At 30.6% G+C, this 19,375-nt stretch overlaps 1 protein-coding gene across 2 annotated transcripts; it reads right to left on the reverse strand.

Moving 5' to 3' along the window:
* Positions 1-426: 426 nt before the first annotated feature.
* Positions 427-18,813, reverse strand: LOC134706428 (uncharacterized). 2 transcript variants are annotated; one of them, XM_063565346.1, is made up of 4 exons: positions 18,584-18,813; positions 17,525-17,585; positions 13,010-13,240; positions 427-1,395 (listed from the first exon to the last, which is right to left on the reverse strand). In XM_063565346.1, exons 2-4 carry the CDS (start codon positions 17,559-17,561, stop codon positions 488-490), a joined length of 1,176 nt encoding a protein of 391 aa, XP_063421416.1. In that variant the 5' UTR covers positions 17,562-17,585; positions 18,584-18,813; the 3' UTR covers positions 427-487. The 2 variants fall into 2 exon arrangements, with proteins under 2 accessions (XP_063421416.1, XP_063421417.1); XM_063565347.1 differs by lacking the exon at positions 427-1,395 and adding an exon at positions 10,013-10,978.
* Between the last annotated feature and the right edge of the window lie 562 nt (positions 18,814-19,375).

Raw genomic sequence — 19,375 nt, forward strand, 5'->3', positions numbered from 1 at the left:
GTTTCGTCTACAAAAGACAGTGACGCTCGAATAAAGAAATGTTAAAAAGGCCAAATACAGTACGAAGTTGAAAAGCATTGAGGACCAAATATTCCTACAAAATATCCAAATTACTGCTAAGGTAATCTATTCCTGAGATACAAAAGCCTTAGTATTTCAAAATTCTAAGTTTTGTTAACGGTTAATTTATAACTCTGAACATATCAATTATAACTCAAGTCAACATAGAAGATAATTCTAAATATTCTTATACGTATTGTCAATCCATAATAAATTAACTTTATATCCTGAAATACGTAATATAATGAAACTTAGTAACTCCGAAAACTCGAGAAGATTGTTGTGCGGAAAAAGCAATAAAATATCCGTGACAAACGCATTTATTATATATTTATATATACATATAACAACTATTGTACTTTCAGAAAGTTCAAGTTGTTTGATGGTAGGAGAAATCAGTTATTGCATATGTAAGAAAGACTGACAGCTACGCATCGAAATTTGCATGACGATTGAATCCCCACATCTGTTGTCCAAAATAAGGACTGCCATGATAACTTTGAACATATGGATTATGAAAACCTTTGTAATACTGATTATGTCTGTACAAGTTTGGATTGTTGTTGGAACGTTGCTGCAAATTAGATTTTGGACTTTTTGCTGAGAAATTAGGGTGTGCCACCATTTCTTGGTGTTGATGTTGTGGAGATGGTGGAGGTTGCTGAATATAAGCTGTCGATTCCTGATTTTTAGGCACTGGTACTATGGCAACACCAGGAGGAACGTATTGCTGTGTTGGAGGTGGTACATATGCCATTTGTGGTGGAGTTGGTAGTCTGGTTGGTGCCGGTACGTATGCCATTTGAGGTGGAGTTGGTGGCCGGGTGGGAGGTGGTACATATGCCATTTGTTGCGGTGTTGGTGGTCTTGTTGGTGCCGGTACGTATGCCGTTTGTGGAGGAGTTGCTGGTCGGGTGGGTGCTGGTACGTATGCCATTTGAGGTGGAGTTGCTGGTCGGGTGGGAGGCGGTACATATGCCATTTGTCTTGGAGGCGGAGGTTGCGTGGGTTCTGGTACAAAAGCTATTTGTCTTGGAGGCGGTGGTTGCGTAGGTGCTGGTACAACAGCAACTACCGCGGGGGCCTGTTGCTGTTGTGGTGGAGCTATAATAGCAACGACTTTAGCAGGTGGTGGTGGTCGGGGATTTGCTACCACTACAATTGTATTGTCGCCATCACTACCAGGTCTCGCGTGATTACAGTAGGCATACTGGTCAACTGGATGTTTAGTGCAGTGTGCGGAGTTATCCTGTCCACAAAAACAATTATTAACCAAATCAAAACTGAGAAAAGCTTCTCCATTATGATGTTTCTTACCACCATCGATACAGCTACCTGAAAAAGTAATATCGATTCTGTCAGTCAACTAAACAAGTGAATTAGGGGCTAGAAAGAGCCAGTGTCGCTCACTAAGGTATATGCCCATCTTCAACAACTGGCATACTCCCACATTGTAGAAAAGAATATAAATCACAATTAAATTTTCTTTTCGGTTGATTTTGAATTGATTTTTTTGTTTTGTTTGCTATTTACAAAAACTAAGGACAAAAGCAACAATTAGAAAACAAATAACGAGTTCATCAGTTGACCAATTTGCTGCATGTCTTGTTTTGCGGATCATTTTTGCTAACTATCTAATAATCCAATATGCAATGCAAAGGGATGAAAATCGTCATCATTTTAAAAAGACCAATAAGTGCTATACGGAGTAGACTAACAATGTTTACAGATTTAAATATCTTGTTTTGCTATAGTTTTTTTTTCTTGACTCAATTTAATTGGGGGAGGGGGGGCTCATGGTGGTCAAGCAGATTTCTTCATACCTTATATTTTGATTTGATAGCGTAAAATAAAACCAAAATACATGAACCCCTTTAAATAAATAGTTGTTCCTTATGATTATTTGTAGATCTTGTTATGCTAGTTGTTTTTGTTATTTAAAGCTTTTCTCTGGCTATTTCAATTTTCAAGGTTAAAAGTAGACAAACATTCATTATTTTAGAGTTGATATAGCCATATTTTAGGTAACTGTATTGTATGATACATTGGTGAAGCCATATATAAGGTAACTGTATTGTACGAAATATTGATATCGCTTTATTTTAGGTATCTGCATTGTATGATAAATTGATATTGCTTTATTTTAGGTAACTGTATTGTATGGTAAATTGATATTGCTTTATTTTAGGAAGCTGTATTGTATGATAAATTGATATTGCTTTATTTTAGGTATCTGTATTGTATGATTAATTGATATTGCTTTATTTTAGGTAACTGTATTGTATGGTAAATTGATATTGGTTGATTTGAGGTATCTGTATTGTTCGAAATATTGATATTGCTTTATTGCAGGTATCTATATTGTATGATAAATCGATTTGGTTTTGTTAAAGGTAATTATATTGTATGATTATATGATATAGTTTTGTTCTAGGTAACTATACTGTAAGATAAATTGATATTGCTTTTTTTGTGTATCTGTTTTGTATGATAAATTGATATTGCTTTATTTGAGGTAACTATATTTTATGATAAATTGTTATTGCTTTTATTTTGTATCTATATTGTATGATAAATTGTTATAGTTTTATTTTAGGTAACTGTATTGTATGATAAATCAATATAGTTTTATTGTAGGTAACTATATTGTGTGATAAATTGATATAGGTTTAATTAAGGTAACTGTATTGTAAGATGTTTTTGATATAGTTTTGTTTTAGGTAACTATATTGTATGATAGATTTATTTAGTTTTGTTTAAGGTAGTTATATTGTATGATAAATTGATATTGCTTTATTTTTGGTATCTGTATTGTATGATTAATTGATATTGCTTTATTTAAGGTAACTGTATTGTATGGTAAATTGATATTGTTTGATTTGAGGTATCTGTATTGTTCGAAATATTGATATTGCTTTATTGCAGGTATCTATATTGTATGATAAATCGATTTGGTTTTGTTAAAGGTAATTATATTGTATGATTATATGATATAGTTTTATTTAAGGTAACTATACTGTAAGATAAACTGATATTGCTTTTTTTTTATATCTGTATTGTATGATACATTGATATTGCTTTATTTGAGGTAACTCTATTTTATGACAAGTTGATATTGGTTTATTTTTGGTATCTATATTGTATGATAAAGTGATATTGCTTTATTTTAGGTAACTATATTTTATGACAAATGGTTATTGCTTTATTTTTTGTATCTATTTTGTATGATAAATTGTTATAGTTTTATTTTAGGTAACTGTATTGTATGATAAATTAATATAGTTTTATTGTAGGTAACAATATTGTGTGATAAATTGATAAAGTTTTATTTAAGGTAACTGTATTGTATGATATAGTTTTGTTTAAAGTTACTATATTATATGATAAATTGATTTAGTTTTGTTTAAGGTAATTATATTGTATGATAAATTGATATTGCTTTATTTTTTGGTATCTGTATTGTATGATAAATTGATGTTGCTTTATTTTAGGTAACTATATTTTATGAAAAATTGGTATTGGTTTATTTTTGGTATCTATATTGTATGATAAAGTGATATTGCTTTATTTTAGGTAACTATATTTTATGATAAATTGTAATTGCTTTATTTTTGGTATCTGTATTGTATGATAAATTGATATCGCTTTATTTTAGGTAGCTGTATTGTATGATAAATTGATATTGCTTTATTTTAGGTAACTATATTTTATGATAAATTGTTATTGCTTTATTTTTTGTATCTATATTGTATGATAAATTGTTATAGTTTTATTTTAGGTAACTGTATTGTATGATAAATTAATATAGTTTTATTGTAGGTAACTATATTGTGTGATAAATTGATATAGTTTTAATTAAGGTAACTGTATTGTATGATGTTTTTGATATAGTTTTGTTTTAGGTAACTATATTGTATGATAGATTTATTTAGTTTTGTTTAAGGTAGTTATATTGTATGATAAATTGATATTGCTTTATTTTAGGTAACTGTATTGTATGATAAATTGAAATCGCTTTAATTTAAGTAACTGTATTGTATAATAAATTGATATGGCTTTATTTTAGGTAGCTAAATTGTATGATAAATTGATTTAGTTTTATTTTAGGTAACTAAATTGTATGATAAATTGATTTACTTTTTATTTTAGGTAACTATATTGTATGATAAATTGATATAGTTTTATTTAAGGTAACTGTATTGTATGATATTTTTGATATAGTTTTGTTTAAGGTAACTATATTGTATGATAAATTGATTTAGTTTTGTTTAAGGTAATTATATTGTATGATAAATTGATATTGCTTTATTTTTGGTATCACTATTGTATGATTAATTGATATTGCTTTATTTAAGGTAATTATATTGTATGATAAATTAATATTGCTTTACTTTTGGTATCTGTATTGTATGATTAATTGATATAGCTTTATTTTAGGTAACTGTATTGTATGATAAATTGATATCGCTTTATTTTAGGTAACTGTATAATATGATAAATTGATATGGCTTTATTTTGGGTAACAATATTGTATGATAAATTGATTTAGTTTTATTTTAGGTAACTGTATTGTATGATTAATTGATATAGTTTTATTTAGGTAACTATATTGTATGATAAATTGATATAGTTTAATTTTATGTAACTGTATTTTATGATATTGATATTGCTTTATTTTTTGTATCTGTATTGTATAATAAATTTATATAGTTTGTTTTAGGTAACTTTTTTATATGAAAATTTGATTTAGTTTTATTATAGGTAACCTTATTGTATGATAATTTGATATAGTTTTATTTAAGGTAACTATATTGTATGATAAATGGATATAGTTTTATTTTAGATATCTTTATCAACCAACCAAGTACATTATTGCCAGAAATGACTGTTTATTAGAAACTCTAACTTGGCTTAATACATACAAACTGGGCAGTAATACAGGATCATTACAGGAAAAATGAAATGATAATATCAAAAATTCCTAGATATAATGGTGACGTGCACATTATTTTTTTCCAACTAAACTTGCATTAAAAGAGTAGAGAGTACATCAAGTTGTCAGCAACACATACACTATTAAAGGAAGGGAGAATGCTACTTCTATCCATGTAAGTAGTTTAAATAAAGGAAGGGAGAATGCTTCTGTACAAGCAGATAAGTCTTTTAAAACAAAGGAAGGTAAAACGCTACTTTTATCCAGATAAGTCTTATACGAATGTTAACCATTGTCGTATACATGTAACGTATAAAAAAATATCTAGTAACAAAAATGATATCCAAAGTGGATAGGAAACAACATGAACAAAGTGTATTCAGCTCATAAGCATAACGTATCAAAAATAGAATGACAGTGTTAGTAAAATAAAGAAAACACTTTCTACTTTATAAAGACGAGTTTGTTTATAAATGTATTAAGAAATTGTTGTTTTTATAATGGCCCTGTGATATGTCCTCGTTCAGTGATAATGGCCTCATTAATACTAGAGTATTGTATGATAACTTGATATTTTAGGTAACTATATTGTATGATAAATTCATATAGTTTTAATTTAGGTAATTATATTGTATGATAAATTGATATTTGTTCATTTTAGGTAACTATATTGCATTATAAATTTTTATAGTTTTATTCTAGGTTACTATATTGTATGATAAATTGATTTAGTTTTATTTTAGGTAACTATATTGTATGATAAACTGATATAGTTTTATTCTAGGTAACTATATTGTATTAAAAATTGATATTTGTTTATTTTAGGTAACTATATTGTATTATCAATTTTTATAGTTTTATTTTGGGTAACTCTTTTTTATGATAAATTGATATAGTTTTATTTTAGGTAACTATATTGTATGATAAATTGATATAGTTTTATTCTAGGTAACTATATTGTATTAAAAATAGATATTTGTTTATTTTAGGTAACTATATTGTATTATCAATTTTTATAGTTTTATTTTGGGTAACTCTTTTTTATGATAAATTGATATAGTTTTATTTTAGGTAACTATATTGTATGATAAATTCATATAGTTTTAATTTAGGTAACTATATTGTATGATAAATTGATATAGTTTTATTTAGGTAACTGTATTGTATGATAAATTGATGTAGTTTTATTTTAGGTAACTATATTGTATTACAAATTGATATGTGTTTATTTTAGGTAACTATATTGTATTATATTTTTTTATAGTTTTATTTTAGGTAACTATATTGTATGATAAATTGATATAGTTTTATTTAAGGTAACTATATTGTATGATAAATTGATATAGTTTTATTTTAGGTAACTATATTGTATTACAAATTGATATGTGTTTATTTTAGGTAACTATATTGTATTATAATTTTTTATAGTTTTATTTTAGGTAACTATATTGTATGATAAATTGATATAGTTTTATTTAAGGTAACTATATTGTATGATAAATTGATCTAGTTTTATTTTAGGTAACTATATTGTATTACAAATTGATATTTGTTTATTTTAAGTAACTATATTGTATGAAAATTTTTTATAGTTTTATTTAAAGTAACTATATTGTATGATTAATTGGTATAGTTATATGTTAGGTAACTATATTGGATGATAAATTGATATAGTTTTATTTAGGTAACTGTATTGTATGATAAATTGATGTAGTTTTATTTTAGGTAACTATATTGTATTACAAATTGATATGTGTTTATTTTAGGTAACTATATTGTATTATATTTTTTTATAGTTTTATTTTAGGTAACTATATTGTATGATAAATTGATATAGTTTTATTTAAGGTAACTATATTGTATGATAAATTGATATAGTTTTATTTTAGGTAACTATATTGTATTACAAATTGATATGTGTTTATTTTAGGTAACTATATTGTATTATAATTTTTTATAGTTTTATTTTAGGTAACTATATTGTATGATAAATTGATATAGTTTTATTTAAGGTAACTATATTGTATGATAAATTGATCTAGTTTTATTTTAGGTAACTATATTGTATTACAAATTGATATTTGTTTATTTTAAGTAACTATATTGTATGAAATGTTTTTATAGTTTTATTTAAAGTAACTATATTGTATGATTAATTGGTATAGTTATGTGTTAGGTAACTATATTGGATGATACATTGATATAGTTTATTTTAGGTAACGGTATTGTATGATAAATGATATAGTTTTATTTTAGGTAACTATATTGTATGATAAATTTATTAAGTTTAATTTTAGGTAACTATATTGTATGATAAATTGATATAGTTTTATTTTAGGTAACTATATTGTATTACAAATTGATATTTGTTTATTTTACGTATCTATATTGTATAACACATTTTTATAGTTTTATTTTAGGTAACTATATTGGATGATAAATTGATAAATATAGATTCCACCACTGCATCGAGTGTAATACGATATTTATCTACTCGAGACAGTTAAATTTTCAAATTAAAAGTCCGAGACGCCTCGGCGAGATTTGGTGGTGGAATCTGTTTCTCTAATGATTTTCTAACCTTATGCAGGCAAACTTATTCCTTCTTTTCGAATGACCTGCAAAAAGATGTGTTCTTTCTATGTGACGTCGTCAGGCATGGTCGCCTTTTTTCATGCCGTCTCAATAGAAAATTCAAAGGAAAGCAAGGAAATTCGACGTCAAAATCGAATTTTAACCAATGATTACTGAGATCAAACGAACTACACATTGATTAAAATTTTTTTATACAATGGGTGCAGAAAGGGATAAATTGATGAAGAATTAGAGAAAGTTTTATTTTAGGTAACGGTATGTATGATAAATTGATATAGTTTTATTGTAGGTAACTATATTGTATGATAAATTGATATAGTTTTATTTTAGGAAACTATATTGTATTTCAAATGTTTAAGTTTTGTTTTAGGTAACTATATTGCATGATAAATTTTTATAGTTTTATTTAAGGTAACTATAGTGTATGATAAATTGATATAGTTTTATTTTAGGTAACTATATTGTATGATAAATTGATTAAGTTTTATTTTAGGTAACGATATTGTATGATAAATTGATATAGTTTTATTTTAGGTAACTATATTGTCTGATAAATTGCTATAGTTTTATTTTAGGTAACGGTATTGTATAATAAATTGATATAGTTTTACTTTAAGTAACTATATTGTACGATAAAATGATATAGTTTATTTTAGGTAACGGTATTGTATGATAAATTGATAGTTTTATGTTATGTAACGGTATTGTATGATAAATTGATATAGTTTTATTTTAGGTAACTATATTGTATGATAAATTGATATAGTTTAATTTTAGGTAACGGTATTGTATGATAAATTGATATAGTTTATTTTAGGTAACGGTATTGTATGATACATTAATATAGTTTTATTTAAGGTAACGGTATTGTATGATAAATTGATATAGTTTATTTTAGGTAACGGTATTGTATGATAAATTGATATAGTTTTATTTTAGGTAACTATATTGTATGATAAATTGATATAGTTTTGTTTTAGGTAACTACATTGTATGATAAATTGATATAGTTTTATTTTAGGTAACTATATTGTATGATAAATTGATATAGTTTATTTTAGGTAACGGTATTGTATGATACATTAATATAGTTTTATTTAAGGTAACGGTATTGTATGATAAATTCATATAGTTTATTTTAGGTAACGGTATTGTATGATAAATTGATATAGTTTTATTTTAGGTAACTATATTGTATGATAAATTGATATAGTTTTGTTTTAGGTAACTGCATTGTATGATAAATTGATATAGTTTTATTTTAGGTAACTATATTGTATGATAAATTGATATAGTTTATTTTAGGTAACGGTATTGTATGATAAATTGATATAGTTTTATTTTAGGTAACTATATTGTATGATAAATTGATATAGTTTTGTTTTAGGTAACTACATTGTATGATAAATTGATATTGCTTTATCGTAGGTAGTTGTATTGTATGATAAATTGATATAGTTTTATTTTAGGAGACTATATTGTATGATAAATTGATATAATTTTGGTTTTGGCAACAGTATTGTATAATAAATTGATATTGCTTAATTTTATGACTCTTTTATGATGAACAAACAAACGTAACAAGATTATCAGACAAAAACAAACGACATCCACTGTAACATAAACTATAAAAATTAGTTGAAAAAAACTTGACCAATGATCAGAGACGACATATAGACAAAACACAAAACTTCGATCTATGAGTATTTGTTGTAACTACTGAAGACTACCAATTACGACTTCATAAATCATGTTTTCCCAGACTAACGATCAGTCAATACACATCCAACGTATTTAGTTTAAAGATGTCATAAAATGTTGGAGAAAATCCAGCCTTGTGCAAAATCTAAATATAAGTTAGTACATAGTTTTGACAGGATGTAGGACATAAAAGAGGGGAGAAAGATACCAGAGGGACATTAAAACTCATTTAACAAAACTGACACCACAATGGATTTAAAAGAAAAAGACAAACAGACAAACACTGGTACACAAAAAACAACATAGAAAATTAAAGAATGAGCAACACGAACCCGACCAAAAACATACTAGCAATTCATATCTTGTACAAGTTTAAATTCATTAAAACAAAATCAATGATAGCTATATTTGTGTATCTCTTCCTTTTCCACATTATGTTTTATCGTGCCATTCATAGCTCTCCTAATGGTATATGCTGTTGAACTGTCGTCCTTTACCAGACCATTTAAGACAGGAGGACGCATAAGCAATCATACCCCTTCTAAATATTGTAATGTCCATCAGTCAAAGTGCACATGAAATAAAGAAAAACTAAATCATAGTTGACATGGACATGCAGGATAATGATTTGTACGGAAATATCTTAAGGTACTTTTTACGTTTTGTATTCATCCGTAAAATACTTAAAATTCATATTCAAGAAATAAATATCACCAATTATTACAAAATTATTTAATTTATAATTGTAACTACACACGCTCCGAAATCCTTTCAACTTTGTTGTCGTCTCGTTCACCAACTGATAGAACAACACAGTAGTTAATTGCTCGAAAAAATTGTCGGCTTAAAAAGAAACAATGAAATATCCAAGAAAACTGTTTATACATTTTTCTTCAACTACTGTTCTTTGAAAAGATTTCAATTTTCTGAAGGCAGGAATTAAAGTAAAATCACTTGTGAGAATGACTTATAGTTACGCTTCGATTTCCTTATTAGAATTGATTCCCCACATCTGTTGTTGAAAGAAAGGATTGCCATGGTAACCATAAAACGGTTGATAATTTGGAAACCCTTGGTAATACTGATTATGTCTGTACAAATTTGGATTGTTGTTGGAACGTTGCTGCAAATTAGATTTTGGACTTTTTGCTGAAAAATTAGGATGTGCCACCATTTTTTGGTGAGGATGTTGAGATGGTGGAGATTGCTGCATATAAGCTGTCGATTCCTGATTATTAGCAAAGGGAGCACCAGGAGAAACGTATGGCTGTGTTGGACCTGGTACGTATGCTCTTTGTGGTTGAGTTGGTGGTCGAGTGGGAGACGGAACATATGACATTTGTCGGGGAGTTGGTTGTTGTGTTGGTGCTGATACAAAAGCCATTACCGCTGGGGCTTGTTGCTGCTGTGGTGGAGCTACAATAGCCATTACCGCGGGGGCTTGTTGCTGCTGCGGTGGAGCTACAATAGCCACGACTTTTGCAGGTGGTGGTCGAGGATTTGCTACTACTACAACTGTATTGTCGCCATCACTACCAGGTCTCGCGTGATTACAGTAGGCATACTGGTCAACTGGATGTTTAGTGCAGTGTTTGGAATTATCTTGTCCACAAAAACAATTATTAACCATATCAAAACTAAGAAAAGCTTGTCCATTATGATGTTTCCTACCACCATCAACACAGCTACCTAAAAAACATATATCGATTTATCAGACTATACAGTCAGTCAACTAAACCAGAGGCTGTAAAGAGCCGGTGTGGCTCACCGTGGTCTATGTCCATAAAATGCAATATCGGTTTATCAGACTTTAAGAGGTCAGTCAACTAATCAGAGGCTACAATAAGCCAGTGTCGCTCACCTAGATATTGACAATCTTCAACATTGGACACTCTCGAACAGTTCAAACTGGAATATAATTCATAAGCACAGACAAACGACGGACGCCAAGTGATAGTAAAGCTCACACTTGTAATTTGTGACAAGGGAGCTCAAAAAGAAATATCACCTTTGGATCATGGGAGCTAAAAAAAATATCACTTGAGCAGTTACATAAAACAAGACAATACAGACGATACAGAGGCAGTTAACTAAGAATAAAGCAATATCAATTCAAAACACAGTACCACAGTTACCTTAAATAATGCAATATCAATTCAACACCCAGTACCACAGTTACCTTAAATAATGCAATATCAATTCAACACCCAGTACCCCAGTAACCTTAAATAATGCAATATCAATTCAACACCCAGTACCCCAGTAACATTAAATAATGCAATATCAATTCAGCATACAATACAAGAGTTACCTAAAATTACGCAATATCACTTTATTATACGATAAATAGTTTGACAGATAAATATTTTTTCCAAATAATCAATTGGAGGAAACTCGTCTTTACAAAGTGGAAAGTGTTTTCTTTATTTTTCTAACACTGCCATTCTATTTTTGATACGTTATGCTTATGACCTAAGTATGCTTTATTCATGCCGTTTCCTATCCACTTTGGATATCATTTTTGTTACTAGATAATTTTTATACGTTACATATATACGACAATGGTTAACATTAGTATAAGACTTATCTGGATAAAAGTAGCGTTTTACCTTCCTTTGTTTTAAAAGACTTATCTGCTTGTACAGAAGTATTCTCCGTTCCTTTGTTTAAAATACTTATACCTGGACCGAAGTAGCATTCAATTTCTCTCTTCCTTTATTTCAACTACTTACATAGATCGAAGTAGCATTCTCCTTCCTTTGTTTAAAATACTAACGTTGATCGAAGTAACTTATCTGGACAGATGTAGCATTCTCCCTTCCTTTGAATTACAGACTTACCTGGACAGAAGTAGCATCCTCCCTTCCTTTGTATTAAAGACTTACCTGGGCCGAAGTAGATTCCTCCCTTCCTTTGTATTAAAGACTTACCTGGACAGAAGTAGCATTCTCCCTTCCTTTGTATTAAAGACTCACCTGGACAGATGTAGCATTCTCCCTTCCTATTATTTAAAGACTTACCTGGACATGTAGCATTCTCCCTTCCTTTGTATTAAAGACTTACCTGGACAGATGTAGCATTCTCCCTTCCTTTGTATTAAAGACTTACCTGGACAGATGTAGCATTCTCCCTTCCTTTGTATTAAAGACTTGTCTGGACAGATGTAGCATTCTCCCTTCCTTTTGTATTAAAGACTTACCTGGACAGATGTAGCATTCTCCCTTCCTTTGTATTAAAGACTTACCTGGACAGATGTAGCATTCTCCCTTCCTTTGTATTAAAGACTTGTCTGGACAGAAGTAGCATTTTCCCTTGTTTCTTTGTATTAAAGACTTACATGGACCGAAGTAGATTTTTCCCTTCCTTTGTATTAAAGACTTGTCTGGACCCAAATAACGTACTCCGCTTCTTTGTATTGAAGTCTTACCTGGGCCAAAGTACCATTCTCCATGTCTTTGTTAAAAAGACTTACCTGGACAGAAGTACCATTCTCCATGTCTTTGTTAAAAAGACTTACCTGGACAGAAGTACCATTCTCCATGTCTTTGTTAAAAAGACTTACCTGGACAGAAGTAGCATTCTCCATGTCTTTGTTAAAAAGACTTACCTGGACAGAAGTAGCATTTTCAGTGCATTACCTCGACAGTAGAATTTGCCCTGATTTAACAGATTGACCTCGAAAGAAGTAGAATTTGCCGTTCTACTATTCAGAAAACTTACCCGGGCAGTAATAACATTTCCCGTACAAATCCTTCTTTTTTCCTCTACATTTTGCTGGCGGACAATGATAAAATTTACAGAACTGGTAACCTGCTGTGTTTGTAATACAGGAGCTCTCTATGCCCTCTAAGTCTGGAATTCTCTCCCCTGGACAATATCTAAGACACTCTCCAAAATGTGTAAAACATGGTGTTTGGGGTTCCAGTGGAATTGGTACCAAAGCAAACACACCTAAAACAATATACAAGGATATTATGTAAAGAACAAGGTTCACTTATGGCACAATATGACCTTAAATAACTGAATCATAAAACACCAAAAAGGTCATAATTTGGTTCGTAAATGGGTCTACTTCAAATGCCTTATTGCTAAATAAATAAGTCATTTTCATAAAAGTACATTATAAGGCTCCATGATAAAAAAAAACGTACTTTGACCTATAATGGTTTACTTTTAAAAATTATGACTTCGATGGTGAGACAACTCATACCACATCTTCTTATATCTAATATATCCCATTTCGGAAATGTTGTCAATATTTGATTATATTGAGCAATTTTCAGACGTTAAAGCTTTAGGAAACCTTGGCCACCAGCTACAATCCAAAATGTAATGTAACCAAAAGATTCCAATTCTGATTTCAAATTCATCATTTTAAATGATTTTGGATCGTGAATGGCCGCGGCCAAGGTTAATTATGCCAAAACATTTCAAATCATGAGAAAATTTACCAAAATTTACGTAACAAGCTATTTAGCTACAAATATTAAATGGAAGGTAACAAAACATGTATTTTTGGCTTAAGAGTATCACAAGTATTTGAAACATGTAGTATTTTGGTCTGATTAAATAAACATCCAAATTATATAGCCCTTCGTGAACATTCTCCTTTATAACATATCCCATTGACGTTTACTCAGCTAATTTTTTTAATATTCAAATAGTAATTATAAAAAGTTTTAAGAATATCACCAGAACACTGGGCACTACAAAAAGGTAAACGGACAGAAAGGCGCAGGACAAAAAGTCACAGGACATAAAGTCACAGGACATACAGTCACAAATTTGATGGGACAAAAAAATACAAACTTTTTTTTAACAATTGGTTAAATATATTTTGAAAATTTATTTTTATTACTTATATTCAATTTTTAATAAAGGAAATTTCTCATAAACCTAGCTTGATGAATGAAAATGTATTAAATTTTAATCATGCAAAGGATATATTAATTGGCAAAATGAAGCCATTTAAGTACCAAACTACTTTTACATTTTGGGTTCGTAACAAAAGAGGGACGAAAGATACCAGAGGGACAGTCAAACTCATAAATCGAAAATAAACTGACAACGCCGCCGTGGCTAAAAATTAAAAAGACAAACAAACAATAGTACACATGACACAACATAGAAAACTATAAATAATAAGCAACACAAACCCCACCAAAAACTAGGGGTGTTCTCAGGTGCTCCGGAAGGATAAGCAGATCCTGCCCCGCATGTGACTACCGTCGTGTTGCTCATGTTATAAAAAATCCAGTAAATAGTCTAATTCGGTAGGTCATATTCATGAAAGGCATTATGATTGTAGTTACGACGTAAGGAACATATCCGATATCATCTGTGAAACAGTCAACCAACTCGTGATGGCGTCCGTAAAATTTACGAAGGTATGATTTCAACTTCACCATTTGGAACTCTTGGTTTAATAGTTTCCTTGTGAGCAGCAACCCTCTATCAAGAAAATCATGATAGGAAATACAAGCCCGGGAGTATCGTATCAATGGGGAGATACATACGGTACGCAGGTGGTGCTGGAATGTTGCTACTTAGAAATGGAAAGTTCACAATTGGAAAGCTGAAATCGTCTCTTTTGTCGTAAAGTTTTGTTTTAAACCGCCCCTCATTGTCAATTTCTAGATGTAAGTCAAGATACGAGGCCGACTTAACTGTATCTCTTGAATCCTTTATCTCTACATCGATGGGATAGATGCGTTCAACATAGTCACCAAATTTTGAATTATTTAGTAAAAGAACATCATCTATATAGCGGAAAGTAAAGTTCTTCTTCTTCTTTCAGTACAGAGTCGGACTCTTCCTGAGTGTATATAAATGACTCTTGCTCGAGAAATCATGAGGCCTTCCCTCATCACTTAATAAAAACTATTTACAGGAAAATAATTTACAAATAAAACTATGTGCGTCTGGGGTCTAAGGAGTTCTAGGTATGTGAAGTTCCTGTCAAGGCCTCTGGCAGAATGGTATGGCTGGCCATGAACTCTTCTAGTGTAGCTGCTGTTGTGGCTTTTTCCGGTAGAGTGTTCCATTCCCTGGTTGATTTTGGGAAGAAGGAGTACCTGTATTGGTCTTTCAGAGTGCGCTGTTGGTGTATGCGGTGGCCTCCTCTGGTCCTTGAATCTTTGGGTTTGTTATAATTTGAGGGATCTATTGCGGATCTTGTATGCCATGGTGAGTCGGTCTTTGCAGCGGCGATCTTTTAGAGGCTCCCATCTTAGTCTCTCCATTAAAGAGCTAACACAACTTGGGAATACGTCTTTGTATTCATTGAACACGAACCTAGCTGCCCTTCTCTGTACTTGTTCTAGATCATTTTCAAGGTTATGTTGGCAAGAGTCCCATACAGAGGATGCGTATTCGAGGGTTGGTCTGACCATGGTGATGTAGGCATTAGCCTTGACTTCTATTTTTACACCGTCCTAGGTTCCTTCTCAGAAATCCTAGTGTCCTACCGTCTGTTGATATGTGTCTCCCACTGAAGGTCATGGATTATGGTGACTCCCAGGTATTTCCCATGCTCGACTGCATCTAGTGTGTGACCATGTAGTTGGTAGTTCCCACAGGCACTTGTCTCAGAAAAAAAATTTCCTATATACCTTAATATAATAATGTTATATTTATAGATTATCTTTGATCATCTCAACGAGATTGCTTTTCTCGCTTGAGCTGGAACAGCGAAAGTGAGAAAAGCAATCGAGTTGAGATGACCAATGATAATCTGTATCGCTATTTTACCTATGACGACTTTGTCAATTACAAATGCCAATTTCGTTAGCAACGCCACGTGGTCTCCTTAGTTTCTAGCAATAATTTTTCCATCTCAAGCGAGAAGCATGATATGAAAATTATCACAAAAAAGATCAAAGGAAAAATGCACAACATAGCGATAAAAAGGTATATAGGTCATTCGTATCACGATGCACATTTCGGAATGGAAATTCATCTGATATCGTGATTCCCACTCTTGAAGTTTGTTAAGGTCGTTTAGAAGTGTCTCGCTCTCCTTTACATTCTTTATTTTTCTATAAACTAGGCAATCGTCTGCAAATAACCTTGCCTCAGAAGATGTTGATTGTGGCATGTCATTTATGTAAGCCAGAAATAATAGGGGTCCGATGACTGTTCCCTGCGCCACCCCTCAGATGACGTCTAGGGACCGGATGTATGCCTTTCAAGCAATACGGATTGTGTTCTCTTGCTTAGGAAGTCCATTTGAGTGTTACTCCACGTATTCCGTAATAGTCCATTTTTTGGAGGAGTCTCTTGCACTTTGTCAAAAGCTTTGGAGAAATCAAGCAGGATGATGTCTGTCCGTTCTCCTTGGTCCAAATTCTTGCCAATTTCATCTAGTGTTATCAGGAGTTGTGTTTTACAAGATCTTTTGGATCTGAAACCGTGTTGATGGTCACAAAGGATCTGGTGGCGGTCAAAGTGATCCATGATGGTGCTGTGAACAATATGTTCCAACAGTTTGCAGCAGATCGAAGTCAATGAGACTGGCCGATAGTTGGAAGCTTTGTGTTTTTTTCCCTTTTTTGAAGACTGGGACAATGTTGGCAGATCGCCAGTCGTCAGTGATAATTCCAGTGTCCAAAGATTTCTGGTAAAATATGGTCAGAAATGGTGATATGTGTTAAGCTGCTTCTTTGAGTATATAGGCTGGAATTTCATCAGGCCCAGTGGCTTTGAATGGTCTTAGTCCACGGAATAGTTTGTAAAAGATTTTGCTAACTTCTTATCTTTCTTCCTAAGAAGTTTCTGTATGAAGTCGGTCTCAAAATAATTAAGAAACAATTCGGAAAGAAGAGGGACACAATTGGTTCCCATTGGAATGCCGACAGTCTGTTGAAAAACACGTCCTCCGAAAAATGTGTCGTCAATAAAGAAATCAAGCATCTTGATAATGTCAGTTTCAGATAATTTTTTGTTTGAATCAGAACTATTTGATCATTATTGATATGAATTGAATAAATTTTAATAACAAGTTGCTTCATATTTAAAACTTCAAGAAAAATGCAAAAAGAAATATTTTCAAAATAAGTGTTTCCCGCAAAGTGGAAAGGGATTAATATAAGTTGCAAAACTTGTTTCCCAATCCACTATGAATAAATATGTTTAAACTAAAATAAGTGTTTTCTTGTTCAATAAAAAATAATCTCAAAACTGAATTGTGACTGTTTGACCTGTGATCATAATTCGAGATATACCAAATAAACTTACTGACAACACAGATAAAGGTGAAGAAAACAAAAAACATTCCAACTGTTCTATGCTCTCTTTCCTGTTGTAAAAATAAACGAAAAAGATTTCAACTAAATAGACATTTTTATATCTGTATCATTGCAATGCATAAAAGGAATTGTTTAGCTAATTTCCAATCTAGACAATCAAGTTGATATATAGTTTGACTCGTTGGCAATAATACTACATTTTATTTTTATATTTTATGTTAAAAAGTTTTAATGTACAAAATGTATTAACATGTACAGCATGTATGTAACATGTTTAATTAAAACAAAGTAATTAATATTATGCGACATATTTGTCAAATGAAAATTATGAAGTCGTGTTATCTTAAATTGTTTTCAAAATAATTTTAGTTAATCTTCAAACGAATAACTAGTATTTAGAAAACGAGATTTTTCTGAATTTTAAAAGATAGTTCGATAGTATTTATTATATTGCTATTACGTTTTTTGATTGAGTTAAGCCTGCCAACTGATATTTTATCGTGTGTTTTTCTATGTTATGATGTTATGCTATTGTTTCAGAAAAAGGGAGAAGGTTTGGTACCCGGCATTAAAACGTTTAATCCCGCTGCAAATGTTTGCATCTGTCCTAAGTCAGGTATCTGATGTACAGTAGTTGTCGTTTGTTTATGTAATTTATACGTGTTTCTCGTTTTTTTTTTTTTTATATAGATTAGACAGTTGGTTTTCCCGTTTGAATGGTTTTACACTAGTAATTTTGGGGCCCTTTATAGCTTGTCGTTCGGTGTAAGCCAAAGCTACGTGTTGAAGGCCGTACATTGACCTATAGTGGTTAACTTTTTAAAATTGTTATTTAGATGGAGAGTTGTCTCTTTGACACTTATACCACATCTTCCTTTATCTATGTATATTAAATTCCTTTTTTTTACACGGCTGTGATCAGTTTTTATTTATTTATGTGTAGATGTCACTGAATGCTGTTTGGAATATGCTTTGTTAATACTATTTTTTTAAACTGAAATGTAAAAATATTAATTGATAGAACTAAATATCAAAAACATAAACTCACCCGTTCAAACTGTTTGGTCAAAAGATGCTAAAATCCACAAGAAATTGAAATAAAACGTTATGTCCTAACTTTGGTGATGACATCAAAAACGTGACAACATTAAAATGTACATTTTAATTACATATGAACCCTTCAGTCCTTGCAATTTGTTTATTAATTAATGACCGCATGAAATTATATTCATTAATTAATACACAACATTTGACAAGTTTATTTGGACCTTTCTATTAGATCCAGGCAGGTTTCTGAACTTTAGACTGTTGGATTACAATACAACCCAACATCATTTTATATTCATAGTTCCATACAAGTTAACTCGTAACGAGTTTTGAAAAGATACCGAATTCAAAAGATAATAGATTTCGCGATTTTATAATAAGATAAGTTTAAAGAAGATACACACAAACAGCAAAACGTAGGTATGTCTCAAATTTGGTCTCATCCCATTTCATGTATCACACGTTGAAGTATTCCAGTAAAAATGGTTTATGTCGAAAGATACTGGTTTAGCATTCTAAGAGTATACTCAATGTTCATATTTTTAGAACATACTTGTTTCACATTTTCTTACGGTATTCTTTATGTTTATAGTGTTAGAACATGCTGGTTTCACATTCGTACAGTAGATTATATGTTTGTAGTGTTCGAACATACGGGTTTCACATTCTAACCGAAGATTTGATGGTTACAATGTTAGAACATAATGGTTGAACTTTTACATTCATACAGTGTTCAAACATGGATGTTTCAAATTCTAACAGTAGAATTGATGTTTACAATTTGAGTACATTA

Source organism: Mytilus trossulus, chromosome 2, assembly GCF_036588685.1.
Source record: "Mytilus trossulus isolate FHL-02 chromosome 2, PNRI_Mtr1.1.1.hap1, whole genome shotgun sequence".
Lineage (NCBI taxonomy): Eukaryota > Metazoa > Mollusca > Bivalvia > Mytilida > Mytilidae > Mytilus > Mytilus trossulus.